At 50.3% G+C, this 21,840-nt stretch overlaps 2 protein-coding genes across 4 annotated transcripts in view; both read left to right on the plus strand.

The window, feature by feature from the left end:
* LOC103749415 (ankyrin-1) overlaps positions 1-3,477 on the plus strand; it is a 69,679-nt gene extending 66,202 nt beyond the window's left edge. Inside the window, exon 38 of the mRNA XM_029555658.1 lies at positions 3,067-3,477. Coding sequence (XP_029411518.1) covers positions 3,067-3,089 — 23 coding nt within the window. The 3' untranslated portion in view covers positions 3,090-3,477. The remainder of the gene's footprint in view (positions 1-3,066) is intronic.
* Positions 3,478-9,794: 6,317 nt separating this feature from the next.
* Positions 9,795-21,249, plus strand: LOC103749413 (ankyrin-1). 3 transcript variants are annotated; one of them, XM_008852299.1, is made up of 5 exons: positions 9,795-11,466; positions 12,099-12,179; positions 12,821-12,886; positions 13,168-13,293; positions 18,899-21,249. In XM_008852299.1, the coding sequence occupies exons 1-4, from the start codon at positions 11,248-11,250 to the stop codon at positions 13,264-13,266; spliced, it is 465 nt and encodes a 154-aa protein (XP_008850521.1). In that variant the 5' UTR covers positions 9,795-11,247; the 3' UTR covers positions 13,267-13,293; positions 18,899-21,249. The 3 variants fall into 3 exon arrangements, with proteins under 3 accessions (XP_008850521.1, XP_008850519.1, XP_029411519.1); XM_008852297.1 differs by lacking the exon at positions 13,168-13,293 and having other exon boundaries at positions 12,821-12,961; XM_029555659.1 differs by lacking the exon at positions 13,168-13,293.
* The last annotated feature ends 591 nt before the right edge of the window (positions 21,250-21,840 follow it).

A 21,840-nucleotide genomic window follows, 5' to 3' on the forward strand; every position in this document is an offset into this window, starting at 1 on the left:
GGGGGGGGGGCGTGGAGGCCATGGAAGGGTGCCATTTGGGAAGTGGGTATATAGATGAATAAGATTGGGATGTCCTATATGAAATACACACAAATCAACAATTTTTTAAAAATGAGTATTTGAGGAAGAAGAATAAAAATTTGCTTCATGTTAATTAGTAGAGGTGAGAAACATTACCATTGAAATCTACCTGATGACCATAGAGATTAGAGACGCATGTGCAAACATCTAAGTGTTAGTAGCATTAAAAATGAGCTTTTCTTTATGAAACAGTATATTTTAACATTTGAAATGGAGATCCTTTTTAAAGGTTAAAAACTCATTCAATTTTATGTCTTACAGGGTTTATACTGAGTTCAATATTGTATGACTATTAATTCAACTGTGAACCTAAAATTTTACAGCCACTTTTGGAAGAGATGTATCTTTGCTCTGGAAATTGTTATTGAATATGTTAAAGCTGTAATGAAAGCTTCTTCTAATCATGTTTTTAAAAAATACCTGGTTAAAGATTTATAGGTATGCAAAGTTAAAGATTACTAGATATGCAAAGGCAGGGAAACTGAGTCAGTAATGAGAGAGAAGACGAAGAACAAACTGATAGAGGTGCGCACACAAGAGTGGCAGGACAGTTAGAAAGTACTCCGTCTCTTCAGAGGTTGCTAGGGTGGTGCTCAGTTAGAGCTTTTGTCTAGCATGTGCCCTGTGTTTGATCCTTGGCAACACCAAACAAAAGACTGCAGTGACAGAAAATTTCCAAAATGAAATACAGGAAGAAAAGACAAAATTTTATAGCACCAGTGAACTCTGAGACAAGTTAGGATGCACACACACACACACACACACACACACACACACTCTATAGAGACAGACAGAGTCAGAGAACCCTAACAGAGAAGAGAAGAAATATTTGAAGGAATAAAGGTTAAAAGTTTTCTGAATTTGGTGAAAATTATAAATACATTAATCCATAAAGTATCATGAGCTCCATGTACAGGAAACATTTTAGCAACTACACTAAAGCACGTTACAAGCAAACTGGTGAAAATCAGGGATAAAAGGAATATATTCAATACAAGGTATCAAAAATAAGGATAACAGATGTCTCACTGCAAACAATATAAGCAAACAATTGATTTTAAACAGTTAATTTAAAGTAGACCACATCTTTAAACAAGCAAGCTGGGAGTGTAGCTCATTAGTAGAATGCTAACCTAGAATATGCAAGACCCTGGGTTCAATCCCCAGTGAAGATGAGGAGGAGGGAGAAGAGAATGGGAGGAGGGGGGGAGGAGGAGGAGCAGGGAGAGGAGAGAGGAGGAGGAGGGGGAGGAGAAGGCATTGTAACTGTGAAGAAGGAAAAAAAGGAAGAGGGGGAGGAGAAAAAGGAAGGAGACAGGAGAAGAGGAGGAGAAGGAAGAGAGAAGGAGGAAGAGGGAAGAAGAGAGGAGGAGAAGGGGAGAGGAAGAGGAGGAGAAGGAGGAGGGGGAAGAGAGGGCGGAGGGGGAGGAGAAAATAATAGCAATAGGAATAATCTGTTAGATTCCTAGACTTCTTTTCCCAACAAAAGTGATTTCCAAAATGAAGGTAGACCATGGATGTGATGGCATTTTCCTGTAATCCCAGCATTTCGGAGGTTGAGGCAGAAGGATCAAGAATTCAAAGTCAATATGAGTTGTGTAGCAAGTTGAAGACCGGCGGAGGGGGAGGAGAAAATAATAGCAATAGGAATAATCTGTTAGATTCCTAGACTTCTTTTCCCAACAAAAGTGATTTCCAAAATGAAGGTAGACCATGGATGTGATGGCATTTTCCTGTAATCCCAGCATTTCGGAGGTTGAGGCAGAAGGATCAAGAATTCAAAGTCAATATGAGTTGTGTAGCAAGTTGAAGACCTGCCTGGGCTACAAAGAAAGACTGAAAAAAAAAGCCCAGCCAAGCCTAGTGAGAATGCCTGTAATTCCAGTGTTCAGGAGACAGAAGTGGGAAGGTGGGCACAGGTCACAGTACAGCTGGGTTTACATCTCAAGCTTCAGGTCAGCAAGGGCTATGCAGTGAGAACCAATCTCAAAAAAGCAAAAAAAATTTAAGGCAAAAATAAAGATTCTTTTCAGACATGCAAAAGCTAAAAGCATTCCTCAGTAGGAACCCAAACTACAAGCGATGTTTAAAAAAAGAGAACCTGGCTGTATGTACATGATTTGTGTGTGTATTTCCCAATTCTTAGCATAGTACCTGGCATGTAATTGGACACTGGTGAATGTTTTTGGTTGAGCACGTGGGGGATTGAGGATATTGCTGCCCGAAGTCAGTGGGAGAGCCAGTGCCCAGAGCCAAGAGGGAGGAGGAAGCCGAGCCATAGAGAAGGCCATTTGTCTAGAGTACAAGAATAATAAAGGCCTGGCCTGAGGGGTTGTGGATGCTGGGGTGGAGGTGCTGGATGATCACCAGGTTTGGACACAGGCTTGGGGGACTCTTAACAGCAGGATGGTCCCTAGAGACATGGATGCTCCGTCCCATCACATGCATACATACCCAAGCCCTCCTTTGCTACTTCTGAATCTTTAGCAGCTTGTAGGTACGTGCCAGCTCCCTGGTTCCTCAGGCAGGGTGTACCAATAGAGAAGCTTGTCTTCTAGTCTCTTCTGCCTGTGGGGGGGCACCTGTTCCAATGGAGAATCAAAGGACTCTTTGACTCCTGACTTAAGGCTAAGGCATCCCTGGCAGAACACTAACGCCCAACACACACACGCACACACATTCCCTACCACACACACACACACACACACACACACCCCACATGCAGACATACCTCAGTCCATTTATACTCACCTCACTTCTGAACATCAGGGAGCCAAGGCCAAAGCCATCCAGACGCTTTCAAGGACTCCCAAGCCAAGTGACAAGGAACAGGTGTGGGAGTAGACTGCTGACCCCATGCTGTGCACCTGGTCTCTGCTGAGCCAGAGCTGGGTGGATAGCTCAGGGCCTGTGCATGAGGCACTGCGGGCAGACATGCTGGAACCTGTGGTGCCGTCTGACCTTGCGCCATTTTTGAACCCTTAGAACCCTCACCTGTGCCACTGTAGATCATTCAGAGTTTGTGGAACCAATATGCACCTTGAGGAAAAGTCACTTCATGCCAAACCAGAAGCCTGTTTCCCACTTGACCACCGCACTGAGGTCTGTGGATGTTCAGTGTACCCTGTCAGTTCCCTCCAGGGCAGCCTGGTTACTGACCCTGGTCCTGGGTGGGCTTCACTCTTCCCTCCAAGGTACATTCCTAACAGGACTCAAAAGACTGTGCTAAAGTGAAGTTCTGAGCAAACAGAGCGTCCTTCCTCCGCCAGCCGCGGAGACGGGCTTTCAACTAATCGCTGGAGGCAGATCGGAGCACAAGTCCTTTGGATAAAGTCTTCTTTATCTAGTGCTCTGAGCTGGATCAGAATGAATTCCAATTGCGTTTCTTTGCCGTCCAGCAAAGGAGCCCGGTTCTCCCCTCACGCCCTGGCCGCCCCCCCCTCCGGCTCAGGCCCTGTCTCTCTTGCCAGGGTTCCCCGGCAGCAGCCACAAGGCCTGAGCCTCGAAGCTTGGAAAAGCCCTGCCCTGAATGTGCATGCCTCTCTGTGGCCGTGCCTGTGCGTACATGTGTGGTCCTGCACGTGAGCGTGTGTGATCAGAACTGCTTCCGGAGCATGTCGCCCTCTGTCTGCCCTTCCAGGTTACTCCTCGCTGCAGGACGAGCTGCTGTCCCCCGCCTCCCTGCACTACGCGCTCCCCTCTCCGCTGTGTGCAGACCAGTACTGGAACGAAGTGGCTGTCCTAGACGCCATCCCGCTGGCGGCCACGGAGCATGACGCCATGCTGGAGATGTCTGACATGCAGGTGTGGTCTGCGGGCCTTGCGCCCTCCCTGGTCACTGCTGAGGACTCCTCTCTGGAGTGCAGCAAGGCCGAGGACTCCGACGCCACACAGGAGTGGAGGTTGGAGGGGGCGCTCTCAGAGGAGCCGCAGGGCCCGGAGCTGGGCTCTCAGGACCTGGTGGAGGACGACACGGTGGACTCAGATGCCACAAACGGCCTGGCTGATGTGCTTGGCCAGGAGGAAGGTCAGAGGTCAGAAGAGATGAGGCAGGAGGTCTCAGGCACACAGCAGGTCATGGAGACTGAAGCGTCTCTTGTTTCAGGCCAGCAGCGAGTGCACACCCGAATCTCAGACTCACCCCCCGTGAGGCAGGTGCCGGAGAGAAGCCAGGCCAGGTAAGGGCTGGTCTGTGGAACCCTTCTGTCCTCCTGGGCTTCGGGTCGGATATGCCTGACACTGGGCACATCAGCAGGCTTGGGTGCTGCTGCTTCCCTTTGTTGTCTGATGCCCTGTGTCAAATAGGCTCCTGTGCCTCCGAAGCCACCGAATGTAGGGAAGGACCTATGAACTACAAAGTCCAGTCACCTGCTAAGAACACCCCAGCCGTGTCCCACAGGAGACATGCTGAGAGAGGCTGGGACGTGGTACTCTGTGCCTAGGAGACACCTTGTCAGGTTTGGAGACCTGTGGCACTGGCTGTCTCACTGTTGAAGGCCATCTTTAGACACCTGCCAGCACCAGGACCCAGCCCGCATGTGCTACAGATGACAATCATGGCCTTTCTACTTACCCCTTTGAGAGAGAGCTGGAGGTGGATAATCTGGGCAGATACAGCTTTCAGCAGTTGAGCAATCACTGTTGTTGCTGAGACTTTCATGCTGAAGAGACAGGGCACTGAGCCAAGGTACAGCGGTGGCGGGAAGTGCTAACAGGGGACCTCACCCCTCTGCAGACACCAACACAGCCCTGGGCTGAGTGCAGACACAAGGTCAGAGCTGAGATAGTCCCTTGTGATAGCAGAGAGGTAGGGCAGATATGAGTTGGGTGTCTCTCCCAGCACTGACACACAGGCCCTTTCTTTGCTCCATATCCCTTTCCTTCACAAGTTTGCCTTAAATCAAAGTGACTCATATGGTCCTAGCAGACAATAAACTCAAGGAGTGCAGGACTGGCCAGGCCAGGGAGCAGCTGTGTTCTCCTTCTCTTTCCCACCCCCTGAAGCCTGTGGGCTGGCCCTCCAGGATCCACTCAGTGTGGGCCATTGTGGGAGGGAAAAATACAAGTGCTTTCATAGTGGAATGGTGAAAATTCATTTTTCTTCCTGAACAAATCCTCTGATTAGTGGGAAGACATGGACAGACTAAGCCTGTGAGGGGCGAGGTGACAGGCTGATGGGAGAAGCCATTTTTCAACAGTTTGTGTGACCACACACTCAGCAGGCAGCTGTTGAGAACTCTCTGTCTGCTGTCTCTGTCTCTTAGAGCAGCAGGGTCACTGAAGGTCCGGGTTCTGCCCAGGTTGTATCACTTTCTGGCTGAGACCTTGGTGACCCATCCAGTGTAGACAGGAGCTTTTCACTCACTCACCTGTATTTGTGACTACCTACTATGTGCCAGGCACCTATACAGAGGTATCTAGATGGTAGGGATAAGGACTGAAGGAATCAGGCAGAAGTCTGCTGCAATAAGTTTATGTTCTGGAGGAAAAACTGACAGGGAACAAGGTGATGTAAGTACAGTCAGAGACAGAACTAGTCCTTGTGTTTATGGAGCAGGAAGTGGGTGTACATATAGACAGGAAAGTGATTGAGATTACAGACAAGGTGAGAAAGAAGGCTTGAGTGCGTGACAGTCCAGCAAGACTTCAGGTACTGAAAGGGTGAGCCACATGTGTTCAAGGGGAAAGTGACCAGCAGAAGGCCCGCTGGGGCACAGGCCACGGGTGAGTGGGACCAGACACGTTCGGTTAGGCTGTGAGGTCCCTGAAAGACTGTATCTTCACCTGCCTGGGACAGAGACTCACCAGAGGCTTTGTTCAGAGGAGAGGAGTGATGTGGGAGTTACCATGAGAAAAGCCTGGTGTGTCCAAGCAGTAAAGGATGTTCAGGGGCAAGAGCTAATATGATGAGGATCAGGAGGCGGCATGGTGGTGGTGAGAAGTGGTGGGTTCAGGGCTTATTTTGAAAGTCTAACCAGAATGATTTTCTGACTGAAACAACATAGAGAATGAGAGGAAGACCCTGGTGAAGTGCGAGGACACAGGCGCCTTTCTGTTGTCTTTACTGCCACCATGGGGAGGTCAGGTGGATCATCACCATGGGGAGGTCAGATGGACCATCCAAGTGGAGCTGCCTGTTGCCACCTATGAGGTGCCTGTGAGATGCAGAGCAGGCAACTGGGGACATTATGCCTGAAGTCCAAGAAAGAGTCAACCTGGAGACCTGGCTCTGGGTTCCAGGAACATCAAGATGGGACTTAAAGCCATAAGCAGGAGCTCACTTAAACAGTAGATTCAGATAACATGAGACCTGAGGAGTGAGCCCTGGGATGCTCCAGAGTTTAAAAGTCCCAGAAGTTAGGAAGGGCCAGCAGAGGCTTCTGAGGAGTAGCAGAGGTGATGGGGGATGCCAGACATGTGTGGTGTTCTAGAATTCATCAAAGAATGTGTCTGGAGGGGAAGAGAGTTGTCACTTTGCCAGATGACATCTCTCAGGTAGGAGTGACCTGGAAGGCAGAGAGATGATAAATTACATGGTCTGATATGAGGTAATGGTGTGGAGGACCCCAGAGACTTGGCCATCACTGTAAGCAAAGTGCTCTGGGAGCCCAGAGAGTGGAGAAGGCCATGAGAAGGACTCCGTGGGCTACCTGTGCCTTTTCGTGGGCCAGTCACCTAGGCAACTGCTCCAGTTCTCCAACCCTCAGGAGTAGAGGATGGTACAGGCTGTGTCCTGGATGACACAAGGTCCCAGGGGCATATCTGCAAATAGATACTGAAGGTTGACCAACTGTCATTCTCTCTCCCTGGCCATTTGTCACCTCTCTGGGACCCTAGACCACCAGACTGGGATAGACAAAGCCCTATGGCGTCACACCAAGAAGCTGCACAGGATTCCTGGCAAGAGGAGGTCACACAAGGCCCACACTCATTCCAGAGAAGAATCACCACCATCCAAGGGCTGGAACCCAGCACATCTCAGGGATATGAGAAGGTGCTGGTGTCTGCAGGGGGACATGTGCAAAGGGGGCCACCTGAGGCCGACAGCCCCCAGGCTGGCAAGGAACCGTGGGCCTCCGAGAGCACCTTCTCCCAAGAGGTACAGGTGAGAGCCCCCAAGAAACATCACCCTTGTTCTTTTGTTTGTTTAGTGTGTGTGTGTATGTGTGTGTGTGTGTGTGTGTGTGTGGTGTGTGAGGTGATGTACTTCTGTATATGTATGTGTGGAGGCCAGAGGTTAGTGTTGCATGTCATCTTCTATTGCTTTACACCTTAGTTTTTGAAACAGGGTCTCTCACTGAGATACACATGCCATGGTCAGAGGAAAATTTTGTAGAGTCAGTTCTCTATCTCCACCTTTACCAGGATTCTAGTGATTAAATTCAGTGTATGACAAGCACCTTGACCTGCTGAGCCATCTCACTGGCCCCCTCGTTCTTTTCTGGCTTCAGAAGCTCACAGACTCAGGGGCAGAGCCAGGCACGCTTTTGGTGGTAACTTACTCTCTTACTGAGTAAGGTCACAAGGCCAGTCTGTTCTTCCACCTCCTTGACTTCTGCTGTGGAAGGAAAGAGCTCACGCAGCAGTAGTCATCGCCCATCCCCACGGCTGCATAGTGGCTCATGCTCTTTACCATTGGGCCGTAGATGTTCAACGTGGCTAGGCAGCTTGTCTAATACTTTGCTTGTCTGGTGAGATTTGAAAAAAGTCTGGGTGACCCAAAACCATAGTTTTTGTTCTCTTCGTTTATCTTGGTTTTTGTTCTGTTCTGTGTGTTTTGGTTTTGGTTTTGAGACACTTTGCTGGCTTAGAATTCAGGTTCCTCCTGCCTCAGCTTCTCAAGTGTTGTATCTATACCCAATTCCTGTCCACCACACTCTAGAAAGAACTTGGAGCTGAGCCCTGTGGTAAGAAGTCTGGTGGTCACGAAGGAGCCGCTCTCTCGGGTCTGTGTGAACATGCTCAATGCTGTCTTCTTGGTATCTCCTTGTCCCCATTGGTGATGGATGGCGTGATGGGCATATCACCAGCATTCATCTGGCTCTGAACTTGTGTGGCTTTGGGCGGCCTCTGTGCTGGGAGGCGGCAGGGTACTGACAACTCCCTTCTCCCTAGCCCCTGCCATTTCGGCCTCTTTCTCTGGTCACCCCCCCCCTTTCCCTTCCTTGCTGTATGTCCCGACCATCCCTTTTCGCCCCTGGACTCCTACGCTACCCACTCATGGCCAGTCTTGTTACTTTTAAACAAATCCCAAACATCTTGATAGCATAGGTCTTTTATGTGTCCTTATAAAATTTTCAATGCTCTTCTTTGCATAGGGGTGTGCGTGTGTGTGTGTGTGTGTGTGTGTGTGTGTGTGTGTGTGTGTGTAATATATATTACACAGGACCCATGTGTTCCGTGTCCCTTTTGGTTTCCTATCTTCACAGCCATGTGTCCCACATTCTTTTCCATGCTCTGTCTCCCTCATCCCTTCTCTCTTCTTTTCTCCCTGAACCTCAGCCCTTGAAGAGCACATCTGAGTGACAAGGCTAGACTTGCTCTGCAGTGTTTCTGAGCTGCTGGCTGTAAACTACTGCTAGGAACGAATAGAGTTTTATTTAGAAAGCTTCTTTGCCAAGTATGTGCACTGGGACAGGTCAGGCTGTCTGTCCATTTTTAACCACAGACCCTGCCCCCCACCAGGCATTCTTTCTCACTAGCTGCACCTTGGCATCTACTCATGCCTCTCCCAAGAACAAGAGCACTGCCCAAGGCACAGTTGATGGTAACTTGGTCTGCTCTGAATTCCCAGGGAAAGAAAATCTAGGAGCATTCTTTCCTGTGCGCCCCCCCCCCAGGAAAATCTGGGGAAGAGAAGACATCATAGAGAATGCTTCTAGATCACGTATCAAACTCTCTGCATTATAAATGAGGAAAGCACAAAGGGGAAAACAGGGGCTTTCTAAGGGTCACTTGACAAAGCAGGGCTGGGACGGTCCAGACCTCTCAGTTCCTAGTCCACATTCTTGTGGCAAGGTCAGTGCATAGGGCCGCTGTGACCAGCATGGAAATGGAGTCTCCATAACCTCCCTGGTCTGGGAACCACTGGATGAATAGACTGGTCATTGTCCATAGACATCTGACAGGCCCTCAGGAGATGACAGTGATGCCCATGAAGGTAATAGTTTGCAAAGCTCCTTTTACTAGTATTTGTGTTGAATCTCTGAAAGAGAAAAGAGAAATGCCTTGTCATTTGGGGTTTGTGGTATGTGCCTGAAATGACTTTAACCCAGCCAGTTTCTCTGGGGACCTGGGTGGAAATATCCAAAGTTCTTTTGAAGTCATGTATGTGTGTGTGTGTGTGTGTGTGCGTGCGTGCGTGTGTGTGTGTGTGTGTGTGTGTGTGTGTGCTATGATCAAACCCAGAGCCTCACGCATGCTCCACAAGCACTCTCCACCTCTGCTATGTTCCTCCCAGCCCCTAGATTCTTTTTTTAAAAAATATTTTATTATTTTTATTTTATATAAATTTGTATATTGGCTGCATGTAGATATGTGCACCCGTGTTGTGCAGTGCCCACGGAGGTCAGAAGAGGCTATCAGATCCCCTGGGACTGGATCCCCTAGACAGTTGTTAGCTGTCATGTGGGTGCTGGGATTCAACCCCGGGTCTTCTGCAAGAACAACCAGTGTTCTTAACTGCTGAGCTATCTCTTCAGCCCCTAGGTTCTTATTGGCTCATCTAAAACCAAATGTTCTCCTGTGACCAGTAACTTTGTGTGTGCGATAGAGATTTTACATTTCCAAGCACTTCAGAGGCCGTGTGGAGTGACAGAAGTTTGAAATCCCTTTCTTTACTTACTCCTTCACTTAGAAATGTTATTGTCACCCCCATTACCTGTGTTCTTTAGGTAGAACGGGAGAACTATAGACCCTAACATGATAAAATGATGGTAAGGTTTCACTGAGTTAACCTGCGAAACATGGACCAGAGCCTGCATTAACAGAGCAGGCTGCCTGGTATTGTTATCAGCATTCAACAGCCGCCTCACAGCAGTCTGGAGAGCTGTAGAGAAAGCACTTTAATCCCCACTGCACCAGTGAGGAAACTGAGGGACAGAGAAGGTGCCCAACTTTCCTAAGCCCCCACAGTGGTGCGTGGTAGCAGTAGTTTGCTGTGTCCCTGGGCTGTGTTGATCATGCCAGGCTGGGCTACCACTCAAAGGGGAGCAGCCTGACCCAGAATGTGAAATTCCTTCCAACCATGACTGCCTGCTATGGCTGCATTTGTAAATCAGTGCTGTGAACATGAGTAAAATATGAATGATTTTTATTCTGTGGGCATCTCCAACGTAGCTTGAAAGAGCCTTTGAGATAGGCCTTAAATAGACATTAGTTCTACCCTGGAATTTAGAGTTGCTGTGCTCTGTAATGGGAAGGACCCAGGTCTTTCAGGACTGACAGGAATTACAGATTGGCTTCCCACTGAGACACCACCTGTGCTAGATCCTTGCCCAGCTCATTTGAATGGGCCTGAACAAATCACTCACCCTTAGGGCTGTTTTTGAAATAAACTCTTACTTTCCCTGGTATTAACTGGTCCAACTCTGGCCAGCATCATTCTGATTACTGTAGTAGCTGCCCGAGTAGACCTGGGCATACCCTCATTATCAAAGCATCTTGTTTTGTGGAGTCACAAAATGAGAAAGTTTCCCTCTGTCTCCCATCGGGACAGGCAGGCAGAAAGGCCAGCAGCCAGAGCCTTCCTTTCCTCTCTACAGTGACTCAGATGTACTTGGCTTTCAGAGCCCAAGATACAACACCTGCTACCTCCCTTCAGCCCAGTTGGACAGCTCCAGCAGCTGGCTTAGGAGCTAAAATTATAGAAGGCTGACGTCCTCGGGTGTGAGGACAGGCTGCTCGGCAGGAAGGGCACTTGGGTCATACTGTCCTAGCTAAGAGTTGCTCAGGAGAGGGCTCATTTGGCCTCCCGCTTGGAGTGAGGGAGAAAGGGAGGGACACAGAGCAGAGCTGACCAAGAGAAGCAGAGACAGAATGGAAGGGGTTGCTGGGGACCTCAGGACTCCCAGAGGAGAATGAGTGATTGGATCCCCACATCAGCCGGGCCCCTGGTGCCCCTGCGCCCCAGAGGGCCAGGCTGGTGAGGAGGGGGAGGAAAGGAGGATGTGGACCTTCATCACCCAGCTTCTGGTCACCCTGGTGCTGTTGGGCTTCTTCCTGGTCAGCTGTCAGAATGTGATGCACATTGTCAGGGGCTCTCTGTGCTTTGTACTGAAGCACATCCACCAGGAGCTGGACAAGGAGCTGGGGGAGAGCGAGGGCCTGAGTGATGACGAGGAAACCATCTCTACCAGGGTGGTCCGCCGACGGGTCTTCCTGAAGGTAACACTAAGCAAGTGGCAGGCAGGGGCTGGATCAGAGGTGCCAGAGGATCAGATTGAGGGGACCCTGTGGTGCATGCATGGGGTGGAGCTGAGGGAATGCCAACTCGAGTCAGGAGATGTGATGGAGAAATAAAACTAGGAAGGCCTCTTTGGTTGGGTTCTGTGCTGGGAGCCAGAGCTGAATGTGGTACCTGCTCAGAACTACCCCAGCACCCAGCACTGGATAACAGCCCAGGAAGCTCAGCTCTAGGACTTAAGATGCCTGTTCTCATTCAGTTTGTGCAGCCAACTTTGAGGCTGCAAGGATATCACATTCAGGACAATGAGGTTTGTGGTATCATATTTCAGGGCTCCTTCAGGAACTTGTATAATCATCCATGTTTTGTTTCTGTTGCAATCATCAAGCACACAAAGCTCTTGCAAGCTCTGGACCCAGCCTGTCTTCAGGCCTCCTGGCCCCACAGGGTGCCACCACAACTAGGAGCCCTCTTTTTGGCTGAGGCTACTTGCTGACCTGGGGGTTTCATGGGATGCAGCTGTTGCTGCCACTGCTGTTTATTCCCCCATCTTCTGCTCTTATTCTCAAAGTCCCACTTACTAGCCTGGGTCTTCCCCGCCTTCTAATTCCAGGGGGATGAGCTTCAGAATATTCCAGGAGAGCAGGTGACCGAGGAACAATTCACAGATGAACAGGGCAACATTGTCACCAAGGTGGGTGCAGAGCCTCCAAGCTGGGGAGGCTGGTGGGACTAAAACCTGAAAGGCAATGGAACCCAGACTGTAGCTGCTTCTCACTGCTGCCCTAGCAGGACGGGTAGGCGGTGGCCCTTGCCACCCCAGTGGCTCAGAACAACTCAGGAGAGATTTGGCTTTGGGTCCTCTGAAGTTAGGGTATGGAGGTCTTCATAATCTCTTAAGTTTGATTCCAGCTACCCCATTCCAGGATAGACCCCTATGAAACATATAGCCCTTGTTCTGTGAGACCTTGCTCTGAAATGAGTTATTACAGAACAGAGAACTGTCCCTAGCTGGCCGGGGCCTCCTCTAATAGAAAGGATGTAGAAACTCCTTGAACTGGCAGCATACATCAGCACAGTAGGCTGGAGTTGCTGGTTAAGCATTGCCCCACGATAGCTAGAGGCAGAGAGAGCAGGGGAGGGTGCCTGTGTATTTCCCTAAGCCCCACAGGTATTTGCTATAAATACAGCAGCAAGAAGCTAGTACCTCTTCTTGGCCCCAATGGACAAGGACAAGAGGCCAATGCTTTTCTCCCAGATGTCACTCCTGGGGTCTTGTTCTCCTCAGACTTTGTCTCGATGGTTTGACTAGCCTTCCCTCTCCCTTTCTCTCAGATCATTCGCAAAGTCGTTCGGCAGGTAGACTCCTCTGGTGCCACCGATGCCCTGCAACACGAAGAGGTGATTGTTGAAGGGCCCCTGGATGACCCTGGGGATTTGGAAGCTGATATTGAGTCCTTTGTGAGACTCACTAAGGTACTAAGGAGCTGCAGGCTCCCAGAGGCTCCAGCAACTTTTCCTGCTGCTTCACCTCTGCCTTGGCTCAGTCTACACAAGCTGTTCCTCAGTCACCTTCCTGGCGGACAGTGTCCCCACCACCTCCGTACTATCCCTCTTCACTCTTCTCTGTTTTCTCCTCTGCCTGTATGACTCCTACTTTCTGTCTCTGCTGCTGTCTCTAGGTGGGGCTGAGAGGGAGTGAACTACAGCCGGACCTGACGGAGGGCAGGAAGGGGGCTCAGATAGTGAAGAGGGCCAGCTTGAAGAGGGGCAAACAGTGATCTCTACTCGGAGTAGCTGCTTGGGAGGTAATAGCAGCTTTCTTGTCGTTTGTAGCCTGGTCTTGGGGAAAGGAACTGCTGGCTTCCGCCCCACCCCAGCTCCTTGTACCAGCACAGAGCCACAGCCTACACAGATTCCCACTCTCCCACTCCCTAAACTAGTAACTCTCTGCCCCTCACACCATGAACTTGGTCTCCCAGGGAGTCCTCAGATTCAGGGGCTTGGTTTTATTGTGCTTATTTTTTGTTTGTTGTCTTGTTTTAGTTTTTGGCAATGCCGGGGATGAAGCCCAGAACCTCTTGCATGGACTCTGCCTCCGGGCCACACCCCCCGAACTCCTGTACAATGCTAAAACAGTGGTTTGAAAAGTAAAAAGCACTCTATGAATCTTGGTCTTCCCTGGGAAACCAAGTAGTAGGCTCTCTGTTGGTGGCCAGGACACTGGAGAGCATCAAAGAGACTATCAGGGCTGTGAGAGCTTACTATACATGGTCAGAAAGAACTCCGGGCCTGAACATGAAGCCTTTCTGGAGTCCTGACCCAGCCCAGCTTCAGTTCCCCCGCCGTCCTGTGAACTAGGCTGCTCCCTTGCTTTCTAAGAAGAACCTAAGTCAACAGCTCCAAGAGATGGGTAGTATTCTCTAACATCTGGGAGAGGGCTAGGGCTCTCCTCCTTCATGGCTAGGGCTGAGTGCTGCTGTGTGATGAGCAGGTACCAGAGCCTGAGTGGGCTGAGGAGGGGTGGGCGGTGTGCAGAGACCTTCGGCAGACCTGCAGTGCTGGGGCTTTGGTAGCCAGCTCTGACCTTGCCCTCCCTGAGGGATCCTGTACTGAGCTGCCCCGAGGCCTTCACTACTCCCAGCTCGGGGCAGCTCAGTACAGGATACGTCGGGGTGGGAACCAGCAGGAAGCAAGGCAGCACCGCAGCTCCTTCCCACTGATTGGGTTATTGCTATCCAAACTTTCGGGGCCTAGCCCTAGGGACAAGCGGCAAGCAGGTGCTAGCTTTCTGCATTCTGCAAAAAGCAGGCAGGGCCCACACTTCCTCCTGGGCTACCAGAAGTGCTGACTCGGGGCTTCCCAACATATCTCAGCACTTGGGCAAAAATGAGGCTTGGCAGAGCCAGTAGGAGAGTAAAATTAGACCTGACTCTTCAGCAGCTTAAGGGGGTCACAGCATTAACTCTGGCACTGCCAAGGGGTTCTGCCTAGGTGCTGACTTAGAAGGCCAGGGTTAACTGTGATCGTGGCCTAGAAATGACCCAATAGAGGAAAGAAAAGTATGTCCTCCTGCCTTATTTTTTAATGGTAGCAGCAATGGTAGCTTCAAATTTGAACTTCGTTTGACTCAGATTCTATCCATGTCCTAAACAGGAGACAGACAACATGAAGCCAGGCTGAGGGACAGAGGGAAAGTAGAATACTTTCACTAATTTGCTATAGTTGATCTACCAAGAGATCAAATCCCCCACAGATGATTAGGGACCAGGCCTCATGAGCATAGTGGTCAGAAACTGAGCAGCCTAGTTCCAAGACAGTACTGAGCCCTCTGCCAACAAGAGGCAAGGGGAAGCAGCCAGGGACTGTGATGAGGAAGTACAGAGTACAGTGGCAGGCTCCCACCCAGGTCCAGAGGGTTGGAGGGTTGTGGATGCTCCGTTCTCAGCTGAAAGACAGAAAAGTGCTCTATTCCTTCCATCTGCTGCCACCCGCTGACAGACAGCATCCGTTCTCGTTACTTCTCTGTAGATTTACGTACTTGTTAGAATCTATTGATAACCCAAAGCCAGTGCTCACAGTGCTTTTGTGCCCAGTGATTTACAGACACACAGACAAGCACAAGCATATAGTGATGGGCTTGCAGATTCCCAGCCGAGAGTGAGCAGGGCTGTTCCACCTTGTTCTACCTCCCACGCTGCCAACAAGTGTCCTTCTATTTGGTTTGTTCAGTGCCACATTCATCACATTTCTTTGATTTTTGATGGTGATTTTACTGTTTGTATTGAAGTTCTAGTGTTTCTCAGTACAGAAAGGCTATGCGGCACCTTCTAGGTAAAACAAGTTCCAAAGCTTCATGATGTTTGTGGTAGTGAGGTCAGTGTGACTGAATGACCCACATACATTAAGCCTAAGTGCACATAAAGCATGGTTATGCAGTAGTTGGTTGAGGAACGATGTGCAGACTGACGAGAACCAAGCCTTCGCTAAGTCTGTGCTCAAAGGTTCTTTGCAGAGCACACCTACTGTGAATAATGAGAATCAGCATGAAAGCTGGCACTGGAGTCTAGATTTGAGACCCAGATCCTCTTATTTCTGGATAATATGACCTTAAGTCACTCAACGGTTCCCAGCTTCACACTCCTTAAAAAAGATGAAGTCTCTTCTGAATGTGTGTTACACATCAATAAAAAATGTTGACAGAGCTGAGGCCTCAGGTTTCTTCCCCAGCACAGGAGGGGAAAGTTTATAAATAACTGTGAGAGGTATTGTGTTGTGAGTAGTAAATAAAGCCATATATACTCTGGCATTTAGTCAATGACAGATTTTACATGTAGAGTGACTCGGGGCAAGTCAATTGATCTTCTCAAGTCTCAGCATTTTTATCCATGAATAGCAATAATGCCAGTATTTTCCTCATAGAATGACTGTGTGGTGATGGATGAGCTCATGTTTGTAAAAGGGCTTTACGGAGTATGAAGTTCTGTGATACTCTTTCTCAAAGTGTAGCCACATCCCCTTACCGTAGTCATCTGGAGTCTTAAGACAGACTCTTAGGCTGGAGCATGGCTCAGGAGTAAAGACTTGCCTAGCAGGCAGGGGACTGAGTTCCTGGTCTCTGCCTCAGTCCTGCTCAGTTAAAATTCTGGAGTTCAGTCTTCCTGATGCTTCTCAAATGTTTACTATGCATATTGAAAGCTGAGTTATTATGACTGATTTTGATCCTACTCCCCAAACTGCCTAAAAGTGACATGGCACAGTTGTAAGCATTATTATCTAAAAGGTGACTGAAATGAAGACTGGTTAATCTCTGTTAGAAATATGGAACACCTCAAGGGCAGGACTCCTCTACCCTGGTGAGGAAAGGATTACCTCATTCTGATTCTGCCATTCCCTGCCAGCCCTGGGAAGGCCTGTATGTCCAAGACCTGGCGAGTGAGGCAGTTTTCCAGCAGGCTGAATAAGCTGGAAAAATTGCTATTTCGTCAAGACTCAAACTGTTGTACCCAAGTATTAGGGTGCCAGGGCTGCTGGGAGGACAGTGTGAAGTGGGCAGCTAAGAGGGATATAGCACAGGCAATACTGCAGCCCCCAGGGGCCCCAGGAGCCTGGGAAGGGCACTAGTTCTTGGTGCCCTCCACACATGCTTTCCAGGACTCTCCGAGGAGCTGAGGGAAATAAAGGCCAGTTCCTCTCTGTTTCCTTTTTAAGGGAAACTTTCCATGCAAACAATGGGGTTTCAAGACTGACAGTAGCTCTGACAATAGAATATTATAATAAACTTAAAATTAATCAGTTTCAATGGGAAAAGGCAGGGAAGCATGTTTTGTTTTGATTCGTTGCAAGTTAGAAATCTGCCCTGACATTCAACTACCTCAAAGACGTCAGAATCAGAGGAAAGGGGAGGTGGGAGTAAGAGCCACAAGCAGGGTGGAGACAGGTGCCGCAGCACAGAGTGGAAATGAAAGAGCCCAGCTCCATATCCACTCTGAGCACAGCAGAGAGGCCTCTGGCTAAGCTTTGGAAGGGTGAGCCTTTCTCAGAGCAAGACCTGGGAAGGAGAGGCAGTGTCACAGAGAAGTCTTGACTATAGCCAGAGGCTCCTGTTCTTGCCCCACCCCTGCACCACCAGCTGCTCCAGCCAGACCTGTCTCTGCTCCTCTAGAGTCTCAGTTTACCCAAAGACAAAAATGGGTCCTACTTACTCCAGAATGATATCTAAGACTTGAGCCTTCTCCTCTGCTTAGGACCTGGCAGGAAAGTGGATGGGAAATCTTAGCCTGTGTCTCTGGACCCCCAGATTTCATGTGGTCTCTCATTTGAGAAGTGCTTAGCTTTGGGGTAGGTATTGTGGGGAAGATGAAGAAGGAGTTCCTGCCCGTGCAGAGTTCATAATCCAGCCCCAGCTGTAGCTCAGTTGGTTAGAAGGAAGCAGCACTCAGGCATCCATGCTTCCCAAGAGCCCAGTACTCCCTTACATGCCCAGAATGCCTACTGCTCTCCACGTTCCATGGATCTAGTATTAGTGCATCATTCGCATATCACAGTGATCTAGTGTGGTGAGTCCTGCTATGGCCCCCATTTTACAGCTGGGGAAACTGCATTTCAGAGCAAGTAAGTAACTTGACCAAAGTTTTATAGCCAGTAATTGTCAAGGAGGATTTATGCTTGAACAGTCTGGCTTCAGAGTTCCTGCTCTTGACCATGGTGCTCTACAGTTACTCTTAACCAATAGGTAGAGGTGGGAAGGAACAGCTTGACGTGCTGAAAGGAGCTGAAATTATAGGAGGTTCATGCAGGACAGGTTTGAAACAGGACACGTTGGGCAGAGAGGAGAGTGAATGGCAGCTTTGACAGCAGAGCTGTGGCCTAATGGCGGGAGCAGGGGCAGTGTGGGCTCACAGCCTGGAGGTAGGGCTGGAGGAAAGAGTAGCCCAGCAGGATCAGAGTCACATCTTCCAAGTGACAGTTCCCTCCGACCAGCAAAGGTACCTGGCTTTTAGGTTTCACAGCCTCTGGCAAGGCATTTGGCATTAGCCAGATATGGTGCTTAGGCCTGGAATGCCAGCACTCAGGATGCAGAGACAGGAGGATTATGGGTTTCGTACTAGCCTGGGCTGTATTACAAGACCCCGTCTAAAAAAAAAAAAAAAAAATTCAAAAAACAACTTTTTAAAAGAGAAAAGAAGGAAGGAGGGAGGCGGTGGCTTCTCAGCAGGCTAGAGGGTACAGCTGTGGTCAGCAAGAGTGGTATCTGACTGTGAACCCCATGCTCCCAGGTTTGAACTTCACACACAAAGCTGCTGTTTCCCAGCTCAAGATGAAATAGTCTAGAGAGAATGCACTTGTCTTTCAAAGAAATCCTCGCTACAGAGCTGGTTACAGAGTTGAGTATGAGGACAGGACCCAGGGGTACAGTAACAGTAAGAGCCTACAGGCTAGCGCCCAAGAGGAGCTGTCATCCTTTAAGGCTCCAGAGGCCTTGTGATCTTGTCCAGGCTCTCAGCAAACATCAGTGCTGTGGGCTACCCTGAACCAAGAACATAGAGGGCACTGCCTAGCCTAGCCTCTTTCTTGGCACAGGGCTTCTTCTTGGCACAAGAATCTACTCTTAAGGTATTTCCCCAGGTTGCCCAGTGGTATTGGAGCCTCCTGGTAGCATAGCATCATCCTTGCTCCCGACACAAGGTTCCTGGGAGCTCATCCTCTCTGCATTGAACGGCAGAGGCTGGACAGCCAGGGAGATGAAACCTCTGGGAAGAGAGCAAGGAAGGGTGGTTGTGTTTTTGGGGTTCTGTGAGCACACCTCTCAGCTCATTGCTTTGCTTGGGGATCCTGCTTTTCCTGGTCTGCCCTGCCTTAGCAGCCAGCACAGAACTCTTGAGTGACTCCCTCTTTCTCTGTGTCCCACAGGATCACACCTCAACACCCAAACCCTGAACTCCACACACTCTGTCATGCACACAGAAGGAGAGCTGGACCGGAGGGCTACTGAAGGGCCGCACATGTTCTAGGCTCCCAGCATGACCTCTGTAAGGGACTTCCTTTAGTCTCCTATTCGCATGAACGACTGACTGTAGACGCATGACCTACAGTCTTCAGTCCTGCCTCTAGCGACTATGGATCTCTGTGGGAATGAGGGCATAGCAAGAAGAGAGGAGAGGAATGAAAGGGAGCTTTTCGCCAGAGTGACCGGGTACAAAACTGAATAAGGGCTCTATCATGGCCAGGGTGGTTGGGGGGCTGCTTGGTTTGTTTGTGTTTGTTTGTTTTGATTCTGACTCAACCTCATCTTTAAGAAATCCATCTGTGCTTTCTGGAAAGAGAAAAATGAAAACTGGGCATGAAATCAGTTCAGCACCATCTCCGTCCTCATGCGCCAGCTCCTACACCTGTACATGCTGAGTGCCACTTGGGACAACCCTCCAGTCCCCGGCAGACTGTTCCTCCCAGAACACATACACATGCACAGGTGCACACATGCACCTCTCCCCTTCACTCAGCTCACACACTGAGTCTGCTGTGACCTCCGAAGCGGTGTAGAAACTCCTACGGATAAACTGGAATTTTTTTTATGTTGTCTCATTTTCAGTATTAATCATCTTCCAGTGGGGAATCATCACCTTCACAGTGCATTCGGGGTTCCTTGTGTTAGGAATTTAAGAATCTGAGGCAAGGACACCCCCCCAGGCTCAGCTGTAGGGCTCAAAGGGAGCCAGGGCCCCATCGAAAATTCTTTGCTGGGGAAGGGCCTGTGGCTGTCCCAGGATTGCACCAGCATGTTCAATAGAGGAGAGGTTTTCTATATCTTCAAGCACTTCTATAATAGTCTGTGTTCAAGCATAAACTGTACAGTAATAGCCTTGTGTATATGAAAACAATAAATACTATGCAAACCAATAGAAATACTTTAGCAGTATGTACAAAGCACTAACAGCTCAGCTCCTGAGGACTTCTCCAGGCTGTGGGAGAAGGAGCTGAAGGCTGTCTTTCAGTGAAAGAGGAAGGAAGGGAGTAAGGCTAGTGAATGTACCTGCCAGTTCCTAGGTCAGACCACCCCGAGGTCTCCCAGAGCCAATTTGGTGCTTGAAGTGCAGGCGGCCGCAGGCTGCAGGTCCTGGCACAGACGCTGGGCTCGGGCTGCGCAGCCAAGCGACTGGCCGGGAGGCCGTGGGCTGAGGACCGACCCTCCGGCCAGCCTCCTGGCCAGGGCAGGAAGGGGAACGACAGCTGGCTGGCCTCGCCCGGACCGGCAGGGAAGAGCCTTAACGTCCCACTAGAGCCTCCAGCAGAGGGAGGCCCGAATCAGCACAATCCGGCCCCGCCTGCCCCTGGCGGGCGCCCCCTAACGCCAGGAGAGAGCCCGGCAGGCTGTTCTCCTCCGGGAGCCGCTGCTGGGTGGCCGTCCTCTGCCTCCTCTGCCGCCCCGCGGAGGTGTCAGGACACCGTAAACCTTCCAAGTAGCACAGACGTGCCCTCCGTGCCCGCGACGCCACGGCCCTGGAGACCGGACCCGGGGTTCCCGGCGGGGCGACCGGCCGCATGCGCCTAGTGTGTGCGCCTAGTGTGCGTCCCCGGGTGCGCCTAGTGTGTGCCCCGGGTGCGCCTAGTGTGTGCCCCGGGTGCGCCTAGTGTGTGCCCCGGGTGCGCCTAGTGTGCGTCCCGGGTGCGCCTAGTGTGTGCCCCGGGTGCGCCTAGTGTGCGTCCCGGGTGCGCCTAGTGTGTGCCCCGGGTGCGCCTAGTGTGCGTCCCGGGTGTGCCTAGTGTGTGCTCCGGGTGCGCCTGGGGCAGGTGCGCTGCTGGCTTCGGGCGGGGCTGGCTTTTGCCTTCCGAGGAGACCGCAAAGCCCGGCCGCCCCGCCTCGCCCCGCGCCTTCCCAGGCCGCCGCCTCCGTAGCCGCCCTTAGCGCCGCGTACGGCCGGGCTCCGCTTTGGCACCTTCAGCTCGGTCCGGCATGCCTGCTTGGCCCGCCGACCACCCCTCGGCGGCATGGCTGCGCGCTCCAGATGCTAGTAGGAGCTGTTTAGGAGAGGAGTTTGGGGTCTCCACTTGATGCCTAGAGAATGCTGCAGTCTGCACCTTAGACGCTTTTTAGAAGTTTTGAAATGACCTTGATTTTTTAATTGTTATGAAAAATGAACCGTTTCTTGGCTCTCACCCTCTGTTACAGTGAGAGATTGCCCCACCCCACTCTGATGTAATAGACCATTCTCCCTACACCAGCTAAACAAATGTCAAATTAATAAAGGAACTGACTCATGGCAGAGGCCTCCATCTCTCCTTCTTGGATCATCTTTGAGGATTTGAGGGATTGGACAAGACTGAGCCTGTTCGGGGGTGATGGGGTTTGCGCGTGGAATCCGGAGCCTCCCTTGCCCCTGAAAGGAGTCCTTAATCAGTGTTTCAATCAGTACCTCTAGTCAGTACCAACCTCCCCAGGAGAAAGACCCAAAGATGTGGCAGTGCCTGGCTACCTGGTTGAGGAAAGGTGGGAGGCGGGAAGGGGGTACCCACAAACTGTTAAAGAACCTGACCAGGCCTGCAGGTGACACACGCAGGGAAGCTCCATGCTCTTCCTACAAAAGCATCTGACCCTGTACTCGATGCCATTCAACCTTCAAGAGCTAGAGAGAGGAAAAGATCCTGTTCCCAACTAGTTTCCAGCTATTTATACAAAGCTGGGCACAACACTGGTTTCAATTTCATTTGTCAAATGGGGAATTGGATTAAATAGTTGCTGAAGTCTCTTCCATTTGTCATTTTGGATTATCAGCTCGACATTAATACCAATCAAATCATTTACAGCAAATTTCCTTCCTAACTTCCCATGTCCCTAAATCCCTGGAACACCCCAG

The sequence above is a fragment of the Nannospalax galili genome, unplaced genomic scaffold, assembly GCF_000622305.1.
Source record: "Nannospalax galili isolate Female #2095 unplaced genomic scaffold, S.galili_v1.0 scaffold366, whole genome shotgun sequence".
Lineage (NCBI taxonomy): Eukaryota > Metazoa > Chordata > Mammalia > Rodentia > Spalacidae > Nannospalax > Nannospalax galili.

Bases quoted from the DNA above. Each gene is read 5' to 3' on its own strand.
- LOC103749413 (XM_008852297.1), top strand. From the start codon at position 11,248: ATGTGGACCTTCATCACCCAGCTTCTGGTCACCCTGGTGCTGTTGGGC. The intron at 11,467-12,098 runs GTAACACTAAGC...TTCTAATTCCAG, and splicing joins GCCGACGGGTCTTCCTGAAG to GGGGATGAGCTTCAGAATAT. The intron at 12,180-12,820 runs GTGGGTGCAGAG...CCTTTCTCTCAG, and splicing joins AGGGCAACATTGTCACCAAG to ATCATTCGCAAAGTCGTTCG.